At 42.6% G+C, this 23,468-nt stretch overlaps 2 protein-coding genes across 7 annotated transcripts in view; both read right to left on the bottom strand.

The window, feature by feature from the left end:
- Positions 1-5,191, bottom strand: part of PARVA (parvin alpha) — a 67,419-nt gene extending 62,228 nt beyond the window's left edge. Inside the window, exon 1 of the mRNA XM_083453068.1 lies at positions 4,803-5,191. Within this exon, the coding sequence (XP_083309194.1) occupies positions 4,803-4,938 (136 nt within the window). The 5' untranslated portion in view covers positions 4,939-5,191. The remainder of the gene's footprint in view (positions 1-4,802) is intronic.
- Positions 5,192-8,338: 3,147 nt separating this feature from the next.
- Positions 8,339-23,468, bottom strand: part of MICAL2 (microtubule associated monooxygenase, calponin and LIM domain containing 2) — a 139,926-nt gene continuing 124,796 nt past the window's right edge. For all 6 annotated transcript variants that reach the window (XM_083417204.1, XM_083417210.1, XM_083417209.1 and 3 more), the window contains 6 exons: positions 23,159-23,253; positions 17,910-18,002; positions 16,757-16,850; positions 14,147-14,246; positions 12,378-12,447; positions 8,339-10,659 (listed from right to left, as the gene is read on the bottom strand). In XM_083417204.1, coding sequence (XP_083273330.1) covers positions 12,411-12,447; positions 14,147-14,246; positions 16,757-16,850; positions 17,910-18,002; positions 23,159-23,253 — 419 coding nt within the window. In that variant the 3' untranslated portion in view covers positions 8,339-10,659; positions 12,378-12,410. The remainder of the gene's footprint in view (positions 10,660-12,377; positions 12,448-14,146; positions 14,247-16,756; positions 16,851-17,909; positions 18,003-23,158; positions 23,254-23,468) is intronic.

The following is a 23,468-nucleotide window of genomic DNA, read 5'->3' as shown; positions in this document are numbered from 1 at the left end:
GCCACCCATTGTTGCAATGTTAAAAAAATAAGAGACCCAAGTTATTCTGCCTTCTGAATATTCGGTATTTTTCATAACCTACAGACCAGATCCTATCAAGCAACCCCAGGCTTACGTCTTGGATAGGTCAAAATGCAAGCTTTTTCAACTGCAGCAGCAAGACAACAACAAGGCCAAAGATAGAGAAAAAGAATGTTACAAAGCTGGAGCAAGATTAGTTTTTCTTGCACCATCAAAACCAAATAAGCCAAAGAGAAGAGTGGGCAAATTACTTCAATTGAAGTCATATCAATTGGGAAGCTGACTCAGACCATACACTGTACCATAATTGCCCTCCATCAAATTCATGGGCCCAAACTGTCTGTTTTCCATCTGTTCCTACACCAATTTAAGCAATTTTGAACTTTGCTCTCCCTTGGTGAATGTATCACAGATTTATTAGAATGTCAGGGTCCAATTGTTAAGATTCTCTAAGGCAGGTTATTACAAGGTGCGGATTTTTGATGTCCGCCAGTCAAGCCCAGGAAAACTGAAGGAGCACAATCAATGCAGCTTTACTCACCCTGGAAACCCATAATATAAGATAATGAAATACGCCAAGAAAAGGAGGAAAGCAGGGTGTTTATTCACTCTTACCATTACCTCAAAGACTTCTCTGCTAATGGTTCTAGCACCAAAAAGAGGTTTTTAGACTACTGTATTTCTAGCTGCCAGAAACCATCACTGCTAATATCATGGGCTTTATAATTTCATGCCCTCTTGTTGCATGAATGGAGCCTGTGTTAATCTAATGTCGTGAATGAGTTACTATGCCTTTTCATACGCATTAGTCTACTCACATAGTAACTCCATTACCTAAGTTCACTGATACCTTTATTACAAAATTACCCAGAGATGACCAGTGGAGTTTGGCCTATATTTACATGCATATTACACATACATACTCAGGGGATCTGATACTGTGCTTAGTCTGCTGCCATTGTTTTTTGACAGATGACTGGTAGATAGCACAGGGCAACTTTGAGGCTATACAATACAGACAGCACTTTTGGAAAAACAAATAAAACAAAAGCCAACAACTTATTTTGCTGACAAATAATATTGGGTGCTAAATATTGAACCTGAATGTCTTCGCAGCCACTGAAACCGCCTTTTATGTGAAACCCTGTCCGTTGTACGCTGTGACTCATTGTCACACAGTGCAAGCAAGGCCTGTCCAGAAGCAGCTGGATTGGGAGGAGGGAAAATGTGTCACACAACATGGCAGACAAAGCTAGTGCATTAGTGCAACTTACAACCTTCGAGCTGAGCTGAAAAGTATTATTTGTGTTGGATACATTTCTAAATGAAGGCCAATATATATGTGTTAAAGCAAACAGGAAAACATTTAATCAATAACAATAAAAAATAATTACAGGTAAGATCTGTACTGATTGATGTGATGTATGTGATCTAACTGCCATTTTTAAGTTATTCAATTAATTCAATTGCACAGGTTTCTGGGGCATGTTCTAGGATGTGTACACAAGTTTATTCAGAGCACTAGCCAGGTGTGTTAAGCCACAGTTACCTGTTTTAGCTGGGAAGTGGGTGGCCACAGAGCCTAGGACTTGCCAATCAAAAGGTCGGCGGTTCGAATCCCCGTGACGGGGTGAGCTCCTGTTGCTCAGTACCTGCTCCTGCCAACCTAGCAGTTCGAAAGCACATCAAAGTGCAAGTAGATAAATAGGTACTGCTCCGGCGTGAAGGTAAACGACATTTCCATGTGCTGCTCTGGTTTGCCAGAAGCAGCTTAGTCATGCTGGCCACATGACCCAGAAGCTGTACGCCGGCTCCCTCGGCCAATAAAGCGAGATGAGCGCCCTAACCCCAGAGTCGGTCATGACTGGACCTAATGGTCAGGGGTCCCTTTACCTTTACCTGTTTTACCTAGGACATTTCCTTAAAACTTCAATATTCCCTTCTAAACCTCTTGTCACCAATATCTCTTTTCCTTGCTTTTCTTCATAACCCTCTTTAATTGTTTAACTCCAATTGTTCAGTCTGGCTCTTAAAACCTCATTTCCCCTGAATATTCCAAAATGGTTTACTTCACTTGCTTAGTGTAGGGCCAACCCCCAGTCAGTTACCTCTAGCAACATTACAACAGTTTACAATAAATCATGCAACAATTAAAAAACCCCACACCATTCATCTATATCAACTATTTAACAATACTCACTCCAAAATACACGTTTAAAATACAATCAGTTCATTTTGCCACATATGAACCAAGACTGAACCCTAGTACATGCAAAACACTCCCCTGCAGCTGCATATTGTAGAGGGAGATTGCTTGCGGTGAGCAACCTATTTTTCAGGGAACCTTGTGCTAATACTAATCTTCCCATTAACGGGTTTTTGAAAAGTTTCTAAGGCACCCATAGCTTTCTTAAAGCAGTTTGAAATAAAAGAAACAAATAACCACCACAATTCAATTATACACATTCAAGTATTTACAAAGTATAAATGCTATCATAATTATCTAAAAAGCATCTAAATATCAAACCTGTTAAGAAGTGCATTTGCTGGTAGATTACTATTCTTTTGAGACGTCTTTACAATAATTTGGAAAAAGGTGCATACAAACTTGATGATGCCTCCTATAATTAAATCACAACTGATTTAAGTCCAACAAAGTATGTTACAATCCAGTTTTGCATTTTCTCAAACCAGAGAATGTGATGACTGAATTCTAAACTGGGTGGATGGGAGGTTGCCTGCTTTTGATGGGGTTACACTCTCTCTGAAGGAGCAGGTATGTAGCTTGGAGGCACTCCTTTGCTGTCACTTGAGACTCAGGTGGCCTCAGTGGTGCAAAGTGCCTTCCATCAGCTTCACCTGCTGGCCCAGCTGTACACCTCTCTGGACAGGGATAGTCTAACTACTGTTTTCTATGGTCTGGTAATTTCTGGGTTAGATGTCTGCAACATGTTATATGTAGGGCTTCCTCTGAAGACTGTTTGGAAACATCAGATGGTAAAGAATTTGGTGGGCAGTTTCTCACCGAGGCAAGACGGTTTAAGCATATTACACCAATCCTGGCCCAACTTGCACTGCTTGCCAATTAGTTTCTGGGCCAAATTCAAAGTGCTGGTTTTGACTTATAAAACTTTAAGCAGCTCAGGACCACAATACCTGAAGGTCCACCTCTCTCCATATGAACCTACCTGGAAGCTGAGTTCATCACCTGAGGCCCTTCTTCGTGGGCCTCCTCCACAAGAGTGCCGGGGGGGGGGGTGGCAACACAAGAACAAGTCTTTTCTGTGGTGGCTCTCCTTTTGTGGAATGCTCTCCCCAGCGAGATTCTGCTGGCTTCTTCATTAGGCACCTTTAGGCACCAGGCAGAAATGTTTCTCTTCAACCTGGGTTTTAGCTGACTAACATCCTATATCCTTTTAAATGTGTTTGGGGTTTTTTCTTTCTTTTCTTGTTTTTGTTATGTATTTTGTGTTTTATCTTGTATTTTTATGCTGTGAAGTGCCCTGAGATCTATGGGTGAAGGCTGGTGTACAAATGTAATAAATAATAGGAGCAACAACAAGAAGGACCCCCCCCCCATTTCCTGGTGGAAATGTTCTCCTGCCCATTTCATTGAGTTCAAGGGACTCAGGTGTGCCTAATTATACACAGTTCAGGTTTCCATGTGACAGCATTCAATTAACAGAGCTTACACAGGGAACTTGTGCAGCAGGAAGTGGTGCAGGGGTAGATGGAGGCACCAAAAATATAGCATCCCACAGCCATAGGAGATCAGAAACTGAACCAGGAGGGACACTGTGCCTCCGGTCCCAAGGTAGAAGCCAAGGCAGTGGGTCTTGAAATTGAAGCATGCCCTGAATACTGTATGGAGTTGTGTGCAGCCTCTGTGTGTAGGTTTTTTTTGGGGGGGGGATTAAGAGGGCTTACAGCTCCCCTTGGGTGAACCTTGCCTATAAATAAATGAACGAGGTTAAGATGTGCCTCCTTCAGGTGTGAGCACCTGTCCAGAGAACTACTTGCATCTCAGAGCTTGACAACAAAGCACTGCATGGGTGTACCAGAAAGTATGCCTAATTCGTACTACACTTCCTCCAGCTCTAGCAGCCTCCCTGCGCTCCCAGCGAGAGCGGTGTGTGCCCCGCTGTTGCCAGAAGCGCCTCCCTCCCCTCTTCACTTTAGGCAACTTGTAAAGACACTTAGAGCCTCGAATTCCCACTCTGGGAAGAAACTCCTTCCCAGCAGGCAGCGCAGCGCACAGAGCGCTTACAATAAGGCCTCAGAGCTCCAAGGCGTGCGAAAACAAGGCTCTGACTGGGAACCTCGCCAGCCCGCGCTGCTGACCCTGCGGGGTCTGCGAAGCCCCAGCTAGGAGCCCGTCGAGGGAGGCGGAGAGGCCGAAAACTGGCTGGGGAGGGCGGGGGCAGACTTCTCAACTGTGGGAGGACAACCTCCTGACAGAAACAAGGCTAGATAAACAGCTGAAGGAGCCCAACCCGGCAGCGGCTGCTCCAGGCTACATTTTTCAAGCATGACGCTTTCCCCGAGGCGGCACACCCAACCCGGCCACCCCCGTCCCTCCTTAACCCGGCTCGGGCGCTTCTGGCTGAGGGCAAGCGCGGGGAGCCTTTGACTTTTCTTCTCTCCCCCCCCCCCCGTCTCGCCTGCCTCTCTCCTCCATGCCCCTCCCTCTGCCTCATTAAAGGCGCCGCGCAGAAAAAGTGGGAAACCTTTGGCACACCAGCGCACACACTTCTCTCTCTGTCCTCCCCCCCCCCCTTTACCTTCTTTCGCTTTTTTCCTCCTGGCCAAAGTGCCTCCGAGCTTGCCCAAAAAGGAGTCGTCTTTCTTCCGGGATGGGGGCGACTTGGGAGTGGGCGACTTGGGGGACGAGGGCGACTTCTGAGGGGAGGTGGCCATGGCGGAGGTGCTGCAGGGGGTCCCAGGGAAAGCGCGCCGGAGCCTCGACGAGGAGGAGGAGAGTCCCCGCTGGAGTAGCTCACAAGCGGCTGGTCCCTATTCCCAACGGAAGCGGAATTATTCCAAACATTTGAGGCTGTTCTTGCTCTCTCTTTCTCCCTCCCTCCCTCCTTCCTTCCTTCTTCCCTCCCTCTCTGCCTCTCTCCCTCCCGCGCGCACCCAGAGAAGGGTTTTCTCTGCCTCGCTCGCTCCTACCCAGGGGATGGGCTCAGAGCAGCGACTCGGCAGCTGGAACTCACCAGGCCAACGCCGCCCCACCTCAGGCCCTACAATAATAAGCTCTCTGGGACACAAGTTGCTCCTTCCATTAGTCTCGCACGCAAAACGTGGAAATAGGAGCCGTGCGCCTTTGGCATCCTAAGCAGGTTTACACTGCGAAACAGCCCCCCCTCCTCCTCTCTTGTTCTTATAATAGGGCTTTCCATTAATGGAAGGGTCTTGCATTCCAGGATTGCAGCCCCAATATTTCCTAGGGTGTAGGAAAGTGTCCCTATATTCCAGGTGACCCTATATTCCAGGGATGTCCCTGATTTAGAGACGCCTAATTTGATCCCGAAATGTTCCACTGTTCCTTAGGAAGTCCATATTTTCATTGGAGAAATGTTGGAGGGTATGGAGTTATCCGACCCCTGAGACATCTGAAGGAAATCCTGTATAGGGAATGTTTTTTGAAATGTTTTATTATGTTTTTATATATGCCCTAATAAGATGTGTGGGGTCTAAATAGTAATATTGTCATTATGGAATGGGACGTCCCTATTTTCAGTGGATAAATGTTGGAGGGTATAAAAGGGATGGTTTTGGCCTGGACCTTCAAGTAAACAGGCATAGGAAGAGAGGCTTGTAGTGTAAATATATAGAATTAAAGAAATTCTAATGCAAAAGTCCTTCAACCTCATCAGAGCTAGGATCCCTTCTACCACAGTATTTCCTCAGCTTTCAGTCACGATATTTATGTGATTTTAATGTGCATAGCAAAATCCTTGTTCTCCTTTCCTCTGCTTGAGCTGCTTTTCTGCAGTTGTCCGTGCAGATGGGTGCTTCCAGACTGGGCCTTATATTGCCTAAAAGTCAAACAGATCACATTTTCTGTGTGTTCATTTGGCATACCCATTCCTCCCGCCCCAATGGCTAATCATTGCTATTCCACTGGTGTCCACACCAATGGGCAGAAGTTGATGGAATGTATCTGTAAATTGTATTCCCTGTCCTCCACTGTCTATGTTTTGGGCGCAGGTGCATGTATTTCTGTACCTGTGTGTGCTCACTTTAAAAAATCCAAGAAAGTGTGCAATAGCAAATGTTACCAGCCTTAGTGCTCATGCTTCACAATGGACATAATGGAGGCTTATGTACTGGTGCAGGGCAAATCCATTTCAGTTTGTTGTTTTTTGATATGTCATCTTGCGCAAGGGAACCAGGCGGAGGGCCTTCTTGGAAGTGGCACCCACCTTGTGGAACACCCTCCCATCAGATGTCAAGGAAATAAACAACTACAGTATCTGACTTTTAGAAGACATCTGAAGGCAGCCCTGTTTAGGGAAGTTTTTAATGTTTAATGTTTTACTGTGCTTTTAATTCTGTTGCGAGTCACCCAGAGTGGCTGGGGAGGCCCAAATAAGGGGTATAAATAGTAAAAATTATTATTATTATTATTATTATTATTATTATTATTAGAGTAATATTTACCTGACTGAAGTAATAATAATAATAATTTTATTATTTATACCTCGCCCATCTGGCTGGGTTTCCCCAGCCACTCTGGCTAGCTCCCAACAGAACACTAAAAATACAATAAGACTTCAAACATTAAAAACTACCCTAAACAGGGAAACTTTCACAAGTGATAAAAAGTTCTTGCATAAGACCTCTACAGTAAAAAGTTATATTACAAAACCCTCTCAATCTATGTACTCCCAAGTTAATCCCCGGACTACACCTACTGTGTGGAGAGAGTGAAAGAACAGCTTCTCCAGGGTTGTTGAATTTCAAATGTGCAGCAATTGGTGAAAATAGGCACGTTCACAGTCGGTTATGATTCACTGGGCTAAGGATTTTGGATATAATATACAGCTGAGTGATTGGGTGAAATTATGGAAAGATGGTTTAAAGTTTACTGCATGTAATGCGTTAAAAGAAAATGTAATAAAATGATGTATAGATGGTATATCACTCCAGTTAAGTTAGCGAAAATGTATAAAACTAGCAGCAAATGTTGGAAATGCAAAGAAAAAGAGGGAACATTCTATCATATGTGGTGGGAATGCAAAAAGGTAAAATGTTTCTGGGAGATGATATTATTGAAAAAAAATGTTGAAATATACATTTACAAAGAAACCAGAAGCATTCCTACTGGGGTTGGTGGGAAGTGATATAAACAGAAAAGAATGTAAACTTTTTTTATATGCAGTAACAGCAGCTAGAATATTACTAGCCCAGAAATGGAAGCAAGAAGAATTGCCAACAATTGAAGAATGGAGAATGAAGCTGATGGACTATGCAGAACTAGATAAATTAACAGGAAGAATCCGAAACCGACGGGACCAGAAATTCACCAAAGACTGGAGTAAATTTATGAATTATATGAAAAGTATTTGTGTTGAACAAACGACGTTTGTAGGTTTGCAAGAAGTTCTGTGAGGAGTATTGTTAGAAATATTGTAAAACTGGAGAAGGGGAGATGATATGTTAAGAGAGGTAAAGACAATATAAAATTAAGTAATGCATATAAAGTGATTAAGACGGAAGATCATCGGAGGTGCTGAGTATTTCCATTTGGGAGCCGCATTACAGAATATTCTGAATTTGTTAACTCTGGGACTAACTAAATGATAGAAATATTTGTGGGCCCTGACATTTAAAAGAAAAACTGTTGGAAAACAATGTGGAGTAGAGAAGTTTCACGCTGCTTCTCTCTAAATTACTTTCTAAGGTCAATTTTCCTCAGGGTTGGTTCCCAATGTTTGCTCTTTTAGGGGCAAAAGTGGAGTGAGATTATGAAATTGAATTTGAGAAGCAGTAGGCAGGGAAATGATGACTGTGTCATTGAACCTGCTCCAATTCTCCCGGCCTATTTTTAGGGTGTTTCAGGTTTGCCTCCTCCAGTAAAAAAGGGTTTTGAGCAAACACCAGGTATGTGAAACAACTCAGTAATTCTGGTGTTCATGTGCAGGGTTTTGTTTTTGTTTTTTAATTTAGGAGCCTGGCCTTTGTGCAACTGAACAGTCACCTGCAATTCCATTAAATATTTCCAATAATTCAACATTCTGTGACAGAAAAATTTATGGTTCAGAAGCTTTAAGCAGCTTTGGTTAAAAATGAATCTGGGTTCTACTTATAGCATTGTGCCATGTCACCAGTAAGTTTTTTAATAATCCAAATAAGACATTTAAGTACATTTGAACACTAAACAGAGAGTAGCTTATATTACAATGATGATGTGCAACTCACAGTACACATACATTATCTATCAAGTGCAAATGAGAAATTCAGATACTGTACATCTCTTTTAAAAAAAGGAACTGGTATTGTTCCGCCTTATACAGTAAAAGCGGCTTTGACAAAACATTATTCATGATTTGAATTTCAGTTACTGACCAAAGCAGAAGAGTAAACCCCAAATGATAATATGTTTACAAGTTACAATTTTATGTAAACACCACACGATGCAATAAATACATAAATACTGAAGAGACCCCATCCTTTTTTCCTACCACCTTCCAAGACATTTCTATATTCTGTATTTTTCATAATAGTTCTCTTTCTATCATCTCCTCTTGCAGCTGTGAGAAGAATAAAATCTTTCACTTTAGAAGAAAAGGCTGTTCTAACATTGCATGTGAAGTCAGAAGACTGTCCTTTGGTTCTAGTGAAAAATAAATCTGGATCAAACCATGGTTTGATACTCTGGTTTGTTAACTATATTTGGTTATGACAAATCACAGTTCCCTGAGTTCATATGTAATGGGAAACCAGTGTTTCTTCTAAAGTAAAATAAATGTTAATTCTTGCCTTTTTGCGCTGAAGGGAGAGTGCTTATGGCAGGGCTCACACCATGGGCCTTAAATAAGCTATATTTTATAAAATTAAGTTATGCATTGTAACAGAATCCATTTTATTCTTTACTCTTTCAACCAGGTTCTGGAGTTTCACTCACTTCACACTTTTATGTGTATGCTGTGTGTAAACTATTTATTGTCCAGCCAAATGCAGCAGTAGCATTTAAGCACCTCTTACATAGCTAAGTCATAGTTTAGTCTTTCCAGTTAGAATTAAAAAAATAATTCAGAAATAATTCCTGAGTTCTGGACACATCTTTGTGTTGAGGCCCATACTGAATTTTACTACAAGTTTTAAAAATCAGGTATGACAAACAGTAGTCAAATAAAGCATTAAACGTAATGCGAGGCATCGTTTTTTCCAGCTGGGCTGCAATCCTCTGAACAGTTCAGTGTGCAGAACCTTCCATTGATTTTACTGGTGATTTGTCAAAGCATTCATTTGGAATATATCATCTTGATATATCTTGAGCGGCAACAAAAATACACACACCCCAAATTTTCTAGTGAATACAGTCATTACAAGAAGGTGACCCATCTTTGTGTTGAGATTGTGTGCTGCGTATTTGACTTTTACACAAAACTAAAGATCACAAAGTGGTACAATTCATGGTGTGAAAGCACCATGTAAAATCCACTGCAATACTGTATATTTCTTCCAATGTATTCCATCGCCATCTTTGGTTAGAAGCTGTAGAAGTTTCACTTGATCCCTCTACATTTTGTTTGGGATGATCCCTTTGATAACTCAGCAGCACAAACTGCAAATATTTGCCACTGTGGAGTATTAAATCTTATTTAGTAGACACAGTCCCTTCTATTCTGTACACACATATTGTGAATTGTATTGCTTAAAAAATGCACTAACACTCTTTCTGCTGCTTACAATGTACACATATAATCTGTAATTTAAAGAATATCTTCTTTCACTACAAGAAATGCTGCTTAAGGTTAATGTGTTGCTATACGGGTGATGCTTGTTTTAAAAATTGTAACACCTTGCTTGGTGACATATTCATGAAGTAAAGCATACAGAAGGAACAATCACAAATACAGACAGGTGAATGAAAAATGATACAATCTTGGTTTTGCTTTCAACTAAATCAATACTATAGTTCTGTGACTTTCAAGAACACTCAGAATTTAAATTCCAGGAAGTGGAAGTGAAAAACAAACCCTTTGAGCATCAATTTCTGCAATGGATGCATATCAGACAAAACAGGCATAGAACTCATTTATTCATTTTGCATATGTTGATGTGAATGAAGAGCTATTTTTAGAACTTGTAAGGAGAACACCATTCTTCTCATGGTGGGCATAGCATGCAGGGCTTTCCTCTTCAACAACATTTTAAACATGATCTTGCAGTGCTGGTGGTCACTATTCTGGAAAGGAAAATATTTGCCTGGCGCCAGTGTGTACATCATTCAGAATTTCTATTCCCTTTCTAAAACTCCCAAGTGCTGCTTTTCATCGTTTTCTTCCACTGGTCACAACTCCTAAATCCACCTCTGTCAGGTGGGGTGTGGCTGCAGCTGGATGCTTGCATGGGCTGGCAAGGTGGGCGATGAATTTGGCCACTCCCAGCATTCTGTCCTGGAACCTTAGGGTGAAGAATATGTAATAAATCAGTAGGTAAAGAAAAATCACCTGAGGCAATTGCCTCATTTTGCTAAAGGATAGAGGTGGCCCTGCTGGGATTCAAATAGCAGCATTCAACATACTCAAGGCCTTGGTCAGGAGATGTGTTTTTTATTTTATTTTAGGTTAATCTTTTCTATTCAGAGTCTCCAATGATATATCACAAACTGCTTTAGGGAATTGCTTTGGACTCAAAACAAATTTTCTTTGTATGGGGTGGTGGAATGTGTTCAGCTAATTTTACAGTTCTTTGAAGCTGGGAAGAACATATGTCAGTCTGTTAAGAATAAATAAAATTTTAACTACAGGGAATGAATCTTATATTCATTTATAACTCCAGCTTCATATTGTATATGCAAATTAGCATTAAAATCCCCCAAACCTTGCACATAATGTAATGTGAGAATGACCAAATGGGGCCTTTTTATTATTCCCTTTCCTCCAGTGCACAGATCCCTGGGTATCTGAAATTCAGTTCTCCTGAGTAGAAATTTCATATATATTCAGCCTTTTCTAGTCCATCCCCTTTTTAGTAAACAAAACAACTTAAGTATTGAAAGCTTCATCTTTTGGTTTTTCATGAAAAAAATCATAATTGACACAGAAACCTTGAATTATGGCTGTGTACACATCGTACATTTTAAAGCCCTCCCTCCCAGATTCTTGGGAGCTATAGTTTGTTAAGAATGCTGGTGGTTTCTTCACTGTGAGAAATGGAGTTAGAGGGAACCAGGCAGAGGGCCTCTGCTCCCATCAGTTGTCAAGGAGATGAACAACAGTACAACTTTTAGAAGACATTTGAAGGCAGCCCTGTATAGGGAAGTTTTAAATGTTTAATGTTTGCTTATGTTGTCATATCTGTTGGAAACTGCTCAGTGGCTGAGGCAACCTAGTCAGATGGGCAGGATCCAAATACAGTGGTACCTCTGGTTACGAACTTAATTCGTTCCAGAGGTCTGTTCTTAACCTGAAACCGTTCTTAACCTGAGGTACCACTTTAGCTAATGGGGCACCCGCTGCCGCGCAATTTCTGTTCTCATCCTGAGGTAAAGTTCTCTTAACCTGAGGTTAGCAGAGTCTGTAACCCGAAGTGTTTGTAACCCAAGGTGTTTGTAACCTGAGGTACCAGTGTAATAAAATTCATCATCATCTCCTCTGTGAGAGTTCTTAGGTGTGTGTGGATGTGTTTTAAATGTATGGGGTGTGCACAGAGTTTGACTCTGCAGCATTCATTTAAGATTGTGCCTGTAAACCAGAGGTGACTGCATCCTCCAAACCTCTATTGGAATTATTTGGTGGCAGAAGAGACCCGCCTTTCTGCTGGTCACTTGCCCTTCTCTGCTCTTAAATCCATCCACTTATTTTATTTTTTATTTTTTAAATCATAGTTCAGTAGTTGCACTCTTGTGGTCTGTTTATTTTTCAGCAGGACCCGAATACAACTTTCAAACTGCTTTCTAAATTTAGGGGAATTTAGGAAAAGAAATCCCCTTCCTGGGCTTCAACAGTGAGAAATAAATAAAATAACTCTGGCTATCATAGGGATTGTGCATGACATGTCTCTCTAACATGCCCAAACATTCTTAAGGGACATGTGCATCTCAAACTCAATTGACTCAGTAGGCAAAAATATCTCGCAACTTTCTCTTGCAATGCAGTTAGCTTCAGTACTTTGCTTACCATCAAGGTCATTTCTCCCTCTCTCTTCTCCAGTTAGTTCTGATGATCCTTGAATTCCAGCTCTTTGGCTCTGGGCACGAGAATAACAGAGGCTCAGCTATGACAACCAATCAGTCTTTAATATTATCGAACAGGTGGCACCAAAGCATTTGCCCTTTTCAGCAAGTTTAAGAGCTGGGCAAACTAGGTCCATGTGGTCAAGTGCCTGCCATTCTCTTCTGAATCACTACCACCACCGAAATATAAATATCAGACCAATGGCAGGAAAGGTAACAATCTACGGCTGAAAGTAAAAGGCTGCTCCACGCATTATGTAGGGGAGCACAGGAAATCACCCTACTCTGAGTCAGGCCAATTGATCTATCCAGCTCAGAATTGTCTGAACTGACCAGCAGTGGCTTTCCAGGGTTTTAGGCAGGAGACACTCCCAGCCCTACCTGGAAATGCCAAAGATTGAATCAGTGACCATTTGCATGCAAAGCAGCTGAGCTAAGGCCCTTCCCTAGGGTCAGTGCAATGCAGCATTTGAAGTAGTTAATCAGCCCAGAAGCTTACTGATTAACTTTGGGCCAGTCTCCACCTCTCAGCTTAATTGTGGGATTGTTGTGAAGAGAAAATGAGATGGTCCTATATATCCTGAAAGAAGGGTGGGATAAAAATGTAAAATAAATATGTACAAATGTATTGTCTGCTGTTCAAGGGAGAGGTTTTTGTCATTGTCCCACCACGTTGGGTGCTGACGCAAGCTAGGGCCTTCTCTGTGGTGGCACCTGGAATTCAAATGCCTTTTTCCAAGAGGTGTGCATGGCACCAAAACTTATTAGAATTGCAGCTCCAGTATAGGAGCCACCTATTTTGCTCAGGCATGTATGCATGGCCATAGTCAGGGGGTCAGCTGCCCCCTCCTAAATCAAGTAAATAAAAAAAAAACTTAACTAAAAGTAGAAATTGTAGAAAGATTTTTGACAGGTGTTTCTGAGCACTTGGGGTCAAAAGAAGGTAATTTAAAACAACTGTTGTTGAAACATTTCATTCCAAATCTGCTAGACAGAGCCAGACAGAGGATAATGACAGGTGAGTGTCCTGCCCACCCCCAACTTAAATCCTAGCTAGGTTAAATATAGTTAATATTTAATGGTTATAATTGAATTTACTGCTGATTATCTCTTGTTGCTGTTGGCTGTTTTATTAGATGCTTATTTCTTTTACTATATTTTATTTTGGGTTGTTTTAATATCGCTGTTACCCGCCCTGAGTATCCTATGAAGCGTGGGATATAAAGAAATGGTTACTGAGCAGTGAAACTGTTTCCCCCATGCTCAAAATGATACACCTGCACATCCTCAAGTTGTGACAAATTGTGCGCAGGTGGGAGTCTTTTTCCTCCAAGGTGGTAATCTGGCACTTTTACCAATTTCCAGAGGATGAAGTGCCTAAAGGCCCATAAGGATTCATCACAGGTAAACATATGCTCCATTGCTAACAGTACTTTAGCTCAACAGTAAATATATGTTTAAAACCAATGGTAGCTTTTGTGCTCATTTATTGTAAAACACTTCCACCTGCAAATGCCAATAATGTAAGAAGGAGCAGTACTCTATCTCTGTACTTTAATGGCGATATGCTATGCAAGGCGTAATGCAGCAATTTAGTTCAATAATGGGCATCTGCATGCATCAGGAAGAATATCTCTCTGCCTCGAACAAGCGAATATTCTCCCCATCTCTGATATTTTCGCCACTAATGGCAAACAGTGAGTTCTTACTTACATGATCAGCAGTTCAGATTCATAGCGCATTAATTTATTCTTCTCCAATACCAGCTCAAACCATTCATGCAACAGCTGAGTTTCATCTTGTGTGCTTGAATCTGTTTAAGATATTAAAAAAATAAATTTGCAATATCTGGTTTTCCTGCCCGTGATAACACTGCCATGTCCTCCCCAAAATCACATTCTGCAGAGACCGATTAAAAAATAAAAAATAAAATGGATTATACAAGCACCAAACACTACAATGAAAAATTGCTAAACTGTCAGCTAAAATATGTAACCAAAAAATGGTTAATGCAGTTAATGGATTAGACCCACAGATTGGGAAATCTCACAAAGGGTCAGGAGCAGTCTTGGAGCAGTAGATACGATAGCACTTCTGAAGCTCAGTGGGCATGGCCCTAAACCACTGCCCAGATGTTTGGAAGGCAAACAGAATAATGATAAAGAAAATAAAAATGAAACAAGCTTAGGTACAGATCACCCTCAACCTGGTCTGTTTTCCAGTAAGAGTCCCCATTAGTCATAGGACTAAGATTATTTCTGATTCTTCTAATGCATGAATTGTTGCTGCCCTAATTGTGTGATCCTCAAAGCTTCATTTTGCTCATCAGCCTTTGGAGCACTTTGTTTCGCCCCGACACATGTTCTCTCCTTATTCAGTCCAGTAGCTAATGAATAAACTCCCACCAACAAAAGAGCCTTTCATTCCACACTCTCGCAATTATTAGAGGGGAGATGCATTAATGTCACGGAAGACTAGTGTTTGCAGGCCTGTCTCTAAATTCAGTTATTCAGAACCTTTTGCAGCTCGATAGTATTGCTTAACTGTGATGATTTTCTAATTACCGTAATAATGCCTATTAAATCGCCTGAACTCCATAAGCACAGCCCTGCTTAAATACAGCTTAACCTAATAAGGGCTGGTCATTCATTAAGCAATAATGCACATTATTTTTAAAAGAGTGAGTGAATGGCAATGTAACAGCTGGAACTGCCCATTTGACAACATAAATATAAATAAGCAACCCCACAAAATTAATAGGGTTCCTGAGTGGTTTGCAGAACCTATGAAAAAATTGTGCACAGGAGACTTACAGATGAGGAATAATCACAAACTCTGCCCAAAAACAGCTCCCTCTGTAGTTGTCTACCAATCAATATAAATAGGAGGGGGCCCAACCTTAATAAAAGGAATTAAATTACCACGGATCGGGAAAGGAAACGGGAGCTTCAGTTTCTCCAGACACACCAAGTAGGTGAGAGCATGACATTTCTGAAGCAAAGTAATTGATTGTCTACTATTGAGCCCCAGTGGACATTGAGATATGTAATGCTGATTTGAATGTGATGCTATCTGCATGCAGTTACTCCACCCCTTGCCATGTGGCCCCTCTGTGTGGCAAGCATTGCCCCCCCCGCCCACACACACCGGTCATGGCTGGTGTCCATTGGGGCTGGTAGGGCAGAAGGCAGGAAGCTCAGCAGTAGGGGAGCAAGATCCAGTGAAGGGCAGAGTTCATCCTCTTCCCTGCTGAGTACTACAAGGAAAATACTGAAATACAGGAGGATGAGGATGATACCCAGTGTGACTCAACTAGCTGTAAAATCCAGGCAAGTGGATCCAGGCTGAGGTTAGTGGAGTAGTGGCCCATTTGCCCTAGTGAACATGCACACAAAACACATGGCAATGACATTTGGTGGACCAGGAGTCTTCAGGTGCCAGGGGTGCCATCTTGAATAAAATATTGGGGAGGGGACAGGTAAGTCCCACCGTGCATAATCGATCACATGATGTGGTGCACGCACAGCATTTGAATGGCAATGCCCTGTCAGACATTTTATTGGGGAGTTTTCAAAGGGACCTCAGCCTCTAGGAGTTGGCTCCTATGTCAGGTGCCAATAGACCAGTGCTGTTTTTCTGTTGCCATTGTGTGTAAGGAGTACTTGTTGCCATTGCTTCTCAGGCAAATGCAGATAATCAGGGCGGTAGGGAATGTGCGGGGCTGGGCGGAATTGCTCCCTTAGGTGTTATTTTGAAGACTGCATTGAAATGAGAGAACACCAGCACAACATAAACGTTAACAATGGAACAAAGAGGGTCTGCCCGAACAATAACAAGACAACAAGCAAGCAGAAGCAGTAGAAGAAGAAGAAAATGAAGATTCTGTTTCCAGGATTAAATAAAACACTGTAACCAAAATCTGTGCTCTTATACATTTGTATAATGCATGTGTTTTATACTAAGGGCTAACTCACAAAAGAAAATCTGAGCTGAGCAAACTGAAATCAAAGAAATTGTCTGAGGATCTCCCTCTTGTGGCCAGGCTGCTCTTGAATGTTAAACATTTCACCTCACTGCAGGCTGAAAATTCAACTCTGTGATCAGGGTCAGCTTGCAGTCACATGCATCGGACTATAGCTTCCATGGAAATGTTTTAGCAATAGTTTCCTCAACCCCAGCTCCATACTTTGCCCACCAGATCTATACCGGAAGTTGCAAACTGAACAGAAAGCTAAATTCCATGAAATTTTCAAAACCAGATGTACAATCACCAGGAAAGCTAGCATATTCTTCAGCTATCCTCAGGTTTCCTGCTCTGTTTACCTGATTCTCCTCGTAGTTCCCTCTCGAGCTGAACACCATACACCTCCAGAGCTCGCTGCTTCTCCTCCACTTCTTCCAGTAGTCGCTGGATAGCCTGGACAGATTCATACATATGTTTCAAGCAACAAATTTGCCAAAGGAGCACTTAGGAATATATGAAGCTACCATATTGGTCTGTCTGAGTCAGTGTTTTCTACTCTGATTGGGCATATGAAAGTCACAGGTAGGGACTGACTGTCCCATCCAATAAATGGTAAACTGGAAATATTGGGGGCTTTGCTTTGGAGCTTCAGCATTATTATTATTATTATTATTATTATTATTATTATTACTACTACTACTACTACTACTATCTATTAAATTTGTATACTGCCCTTCATCTGGTGATCACAGGGTAGTTCACAACATACAGTATCAAACACATGTCAGTCACTGAGCTCTAGGCATCACTGCCATTTCCCCAGCATCATCTTAATCGCCTAACAAATATTCCTTTTAAATACAGGCAAGTGAATTTATCTGAATGGCTCTGGCATATCTGATGCCAGGGAGAAAAAGGAATAGCAGGAAAGGATTTGGGATCTTATAAATATACCTGCATTGTCCCAGACTGGCAGTATTACCAGATTCCACCCTGCGTAAGTGTTTTTGGGGCACTATATATGTAGCTATGATAGTTGGTAACCTTCTACTCAATCTGGGAAATACAACATGCTCATCCGCCACACCAGCTCAAGAGAGACGGGCTGCATATTAGAAAATCACAGTTTCCAATGGTTAAAAGAATATGTGGCTGTAACCACCACAAGTTATACGGGTGAAAACAAGGAACATAGATGATTGTATGGAGGCACACAAAGGGGAATGGGAGTCAGAGAGGACTGTGGGCTGTGTATCCGCCTCAGGCAATGGTATTCTGGTTTCTCCCACAAGGTCTTAAATTTACCAACCAGCCACCACGAAATGCATTTGGTTTGGCTGCCAGTTTTATGCAGTGCTTCTTTTTTGTAAAATAAAAATGAGGTGCCAGTACTCAGATGTTGATAAAAATGCCACAGGTGCCAAAAGAAAATGAGTGCAATGGGCAGTAAATACACTATACCAGTGAGTACCATGACAAAAAATGGTTCTATCGAAAGGAACTCCTAATGACCTGTGCTTTATGGAGCCTCTTTAGTTCCTCTTGTTTAACCAGTTGCTTTGTTTCCTTTTCCAACTTTCTGTTTCTTCTCAGAGTTCTTTTTGTCTACAAAAAAGAGAGAGGTAATCAATACTTTGTACTTAGCCACAGCTTTTCATAGACTTTTCTTTTAATGTGGATGTTAAGTAGTTTTTGACTGTGTTGGCCAGGCACATTCTGAGCCATTTGTCCTCATCAATAGGGACCTTGCTGCAATCTTAGCTAGGCATTAGCATTTTCTGTCAATAATGTTTCATCAATGAAGATGAAACTGCACATCTGTAAGACCAAGACAAATTATCTTGGTGACTAAAAAGTAACTCTGGGGAGTGCAAAGTTGCCACTCAAATCTTGACCTACTTGCTATATCTGCAAAATGCTAATAATTCAGTCCATTGCGGGAGAAGAGGAGCATATATTTTGATGAGAAAAGCAGTCAGGATTCAGATGACAGTTTGGCCTACTACGTTTATGAGATGATAGTTTGCCATGCATGGAGACTTTCACCAAGAACGAGATGCAGATAGAGCAATACCTATTTTGAAAGTAGGATAATTGTGGAAAAAACCATCTGAAACAGTAGATAGAGCATGAAGACCTTTCAAACTGAAGGTCAAAGACTATTTGCAATTTAATAAACTTTATAGAGTTTTCCAAAACACACAGAGGCATGATTGTGCCGGACATGTTTCTTTTCATGTATATATCCCTTTACATATTGTTGCACACTATCTCTATATCTGAGTGTTGTGAGATTCCAGGGGTTCAGGCACTTACCCAGGGTTTGTGTGTCCTTCAGGAATTAGGCACAGCAGAGACTGTGGTGTCTTTATGATATATGGTTTTATATACAACCCGCATCTAGATGGAGGGATTGCAGAACATTCACATCCTGTGAGCGTCTGGCTTCCCCCTTAAGGATAGCATTGGATTTAAAGGACAGCAACAAGCCATCTTCTGTGTCTCTTAGTTCTAACCCATTATCCTCAGCTTGTATGGAGTTCTGCCTCTCTTTCTCCTTCTTGCTGCTAATTGCCTCCAAGGACCTCCACCCAGCCTACATCATTCAAAGCTAAAACCATAAACCTAGCCCAGGCATAGGCAAACTCGGCCCTCCAGATGTTTTGAGACTACAAGTCCCATCATCCCTGTCCATTGTTCCTGTTAGCTAGGGATGATGGGAGTTGTAGTCCCAAAACATCTAGAGGGCCGAGTTTGCCTATGCCTGACCTAGCCTTATCTGCCCATTAGCACCCAGCAAAGAAGTCTTGCCCTCTGATGGTTTCCTTGATAGTCCATGACTTGCCTTTGTCCCCAGCTAATAGCCTATCCAGCTAGCTCTGTGAGTTGGCTTGGCTCATTAGCATATCTAAATTTGGCAATGTTCAATCAACACTTGATTAATTCTTACTTTTACTAAATCCAGGAATTATGGGGAGAATCTGGCCCTCAGGAATTTAGGGGAATCTGGCCTCCCACAAGCCCATAACAATATATAAAGCAAAGTTCTCTCTCCTGGCTGCTTTTCCCCTTCAGGGTTCCAAAATTGTCTCTTGGCATTTGTTAAATGTAAAGCAAGCCTTCTTGATCAGGCCAATGGCCTATCCAGTCCAGCATCCTGTTCCCACAGTTACCGACCAGATGCCTGTGGGAAGCCTGCAAGCTGGACATGAGTGCACACTGCCCACCTGCAGATCCCAGCATATGCCACTGACAGTGGAGGTAGAACATAGCCGTTATACACATATTTGTGTAGGAGATGCTTGGAAATGGAGTGGAAAAGGTGGGAGACAAACCAGCTGGTAGAAGATTGCCGTAGATAGAACACCACTGCAAATATCAGCAAGAACAAAAAGTGCATGCCTGGCTCCAAACTCAGCCCAGTTAGCATCACCAGCAAAGACACTGTTCTCCAATGGCACAGTTGTAACACTGTGCCGTCAGGGCCTATCTCGAATCTTGGCGGAAATGCATCCTCTTATACTTCTTGCACTGTATCAGTTACAGTACGTGCAGCACACTCATCACTTTGGCATCATTTTCATTTATTTTCTAGTAAAATATATCCAAAAAAGAAAAATACAACAGTATCTACGAAATCACACAGAAGCAACCCTCTTTACATCACTTGATTTATACTACTTTTTGACTTAATTAGAACCTCAATTCCAGCTGGGGGACCATGCATTTTTATCTGGCTTAATTATTTTCCAGCCTACAGCAATAAGGAAGATAACTGGTTTTATCTCTTCCAATCTACGTTTGGTTAATTGTATTCTTCTTGTTACTCCAATAAACATGTCATTGCCACATGGACCAATATACACGTTAAAGCCATATTACTGAAACTATTAGTTTATTAGGTTTGTAACAGCTTGGGACCAGTTTGCTTGAAGGATTGCCTTGCCTCATACGTACCTCCTCAATCACAACAATCTGCAAAATTTTCGCGTTGGCAAGTGCCACGTATTGTTCATTTCTCATTTACAAGAAACTAGTTTTTTAGTGTGGCAGCAACCATGCTCTGAACTCCTGGATATATTACAGAAGACAGGCACCCTCACTGTACTGTTTTAGATGCCCACTAAAAACTTACTTCATTTCAACAAGCCTACCCAGACAAGCAATGTGGTTTGGTGGGATTCAACTAAAGAGCTCTTTCAGCAGAAGCCTTGCACAAAGACTTCCCACTTGCACAGTGGGGGTTTCTCTCCTCTCCTCCCCCGTGCACTCCTAAAATCGGCTCAGGTCGGGGTGGGGGGGTCAGGAGAACCCCCAGAACAGCACAAGAAGGGAAGAGGGGGGAATTGTTCCATCTGCCAAGTTGAAATGTTTGTGCAGACAAAAGTATTGAAAGAGGGGAACAGTGAAATCCACCCACTGGTTTCTAATTTTATCTGTATATTTAAGTAAGTATTTTACATTTATTTACACAATGTTATGTAAAACACACACATGTATACACACACACACACACACACACACACACACACACATTTGAGGCAGCATGCCTTTGAGTACCAGTTTGCAGGGAACCAGAATTGGGAAAAGCATTGTTGCTCTCATATTCCACTTGTGGGCTCAGAGGCATTCGGCTGGCGGTTGTGGGAAACACATCCCTAGACTAGATAGGCCTTTGGTCTGATCCAGAAATGCTTTTTATTATGTTCTTTTGATGATGGTGTTGTTGTTGTTGTTATATATGTTAAGTATAACTATTTAATTGGCACAGAAATGGCAAATGCCTAAATGTGTATTGCTAACTCTGGGGAAATCCCCCTGCAATATTCTAAGCAACGCTGAGCTTTAGCTGAGTTGATAATTAACTATTGTTGTCTTCTGCTAGATAATGTGAGTGTTTAACCTCTGATCAGATGATTAAGGTACTGAATTGCAAATCACATCTTGAAAGGGAGTTGCTTTTAATCTTTGTTCCCAGGCTCTGTGGAAGTAAAAAAGGTAAAGGACCCCTGACAGTTAACTCTGGGGTTGCCGCGCTCATCTCGCTTTACTGGCCGAGGGAGCCGACGTTTGTCCGCAGACAGTTTTCTGGGTCATGTGGCCAGCTTCTGCCGAAACCAGAGCAGTGCACGGAAACGCCGTTTACCTTCCCACTGGAGTGGTACCTATTTATCTGCTTGCACTTTGACGTGCTTTCGAACTGCTAGGTTGGCAGGATCTGGGACCAAGCAACGGGAGCTCACCCCGTCACGGGGATTCGAACCGCCAACCTTCCAATCGGCAAGCCCTAGTGTGATGGCCTGGGATTCCGATTCGGAGGATGAAACAGAGGAATCCCGGCCTGCACAGGAGTCCCCGCCTCCAGGGCCGGCTGAACTGGGGCCAGGCCTAGATGCTGAAGAGCCTGCACCTGTGGCAGTGCATCAGGAGCTGGCCCCAGGTGAAGCCCTTCTGGCCCCAGAGAGGCTTGACGACTCAGTGGCCACAGGTGAGCCTCCTCCAGGGCCCGGTAACCCTTCGGCCTCTCCTGATCTGCAGAGGTTTAGAGCAGAGAGGCGAAGGGAACTGGTTGCCCCCAGGAGGAGTGCTCGCCTTAAGGCCAGAGGAGGCGGGGCTCCTGGGGGCCGGGACCGCCCCTGGCCTTAGAAGAGGATAAAAGCCCAGTCAGCCCGGCCCCAGGTTGCGGGAGCAACGTCGTTGTTGGCTTCGGACCTTCCTGCGTTCTTGATCCCTGCTCGGCCTCCTGTTCCTGACTATCCGGTACTCCTGTTCCCTGCTCGGCCTCCTGTTCCCGACCATCCGGTGTACCTGTTCCCTGCACAGCCTCCTGTTCCAGCGTTCCTGTTCACCGCCCGGCACTCTGCCTCGGACCTTGCCCCTCTTCGTGTGGACTTTGCTACACCCAAGGTACCTTACCCCCGGGACCAGCACACCTAGGCTCAGTGGTTTAGACCACAGCGCCACTCGCTGTGGAAGTAGGGGCGTGTAAATGAAGCTCTCCAGGAGCACATGGCCTCAGGCTATAATGGAGGCAGTAATGGAATCCTGGATAAAGTTATTTTTTAAGATACTGAGCCTGTGCTGGACAACACAAGATCTTATATAGAATTATTTGGATGTATCTTTGCTGTTTTTGTTCTGTTTTGGAAGAAGTTCTGCAGGTAAAGTTTTGAATAATATCTAATGGGTCTGGACAATGTTTCATTCCAAAAGGAGTCAGTTTTTATGCATCCAGTCGCTTCAAACTCTGCAGTATTAATATCTGCAATAATATATTTTTTTATGCCCCACCTTTTCCCCTGATAGCACATGAGGCAGCTTACCGATAAAAACAAGAACCACTAAAAACATCTGAAAAAATCAACACCACAAAGATGTTGGCAACCCAGCAGTGTCGTTGGCGGGGGCTGGAAGTCTTATTTTGGCGTTAAGCGGTTTGTAAATTAATAAATAATAAGAGCAACAATTGCTGCTGCCATTTCTTCACTGTGGCTGCCAGCACTTGTTCATTTATTACACTGTCCTTCCAGACTCTCTCTCCCTCCATTTGTCATTTTGGCTAGCTGTGATTATTCCCTGGGGACCCCATTGTCTGATGTGGGGCTCCAGGCAAATACCTGACCTCTTGTGCCAGTTCTGTGGATGAGAGGAACTATTGTGATGCCCTTTGGTTCTTGACACTCAGTAGTAAATCACAGAGTTCATTTTATACTGAACCTTTACTATTTCCAATATGGGGAGGGAAGCGTTGAAAACATTACCTTGCGTGGCAATGAAGACCTGCCTTCTAATTCGCTGTCAGTGGATGAAGAGCAATAGTCAACGACTTGTTTTCTGGCAGGTAAACGTTCAGAACCTGAAAGAGGAACAGAAAGCTCAGTGGCGCAGGCAGTATTCTCAACCTGGGCTTTAAGTGGATTCCCCCCCCCAATAGCTTCTGAGACTGCACCTGCCTGCGGCTTTGCAAGGCTATACCTAGCAGCAATTTGGAACACTGGCTAATTACATTAATTAAGCTTTTGGCAACTGTTCAAGGCCTTCACTGCTTGGCAAGTCCTTGGCCACAGCTAC

The sequence above is a fragment of the Podarcis tiliguerta genome (assembly GCF_965153285.1).
Source record: "Podarcis tiliguerta genome assembly, chromosome: 1".
NCBI lineage: Eukaryota > Metazoa > Chordata > Lepidosauria > Squamata > Lacertidae > Podarcis > Podarcis tiliguerta.
Note: the sequence above shows the minus strand (reverse complement) of the source record. Positions and strands in the feature narration are given on the sequence as shown.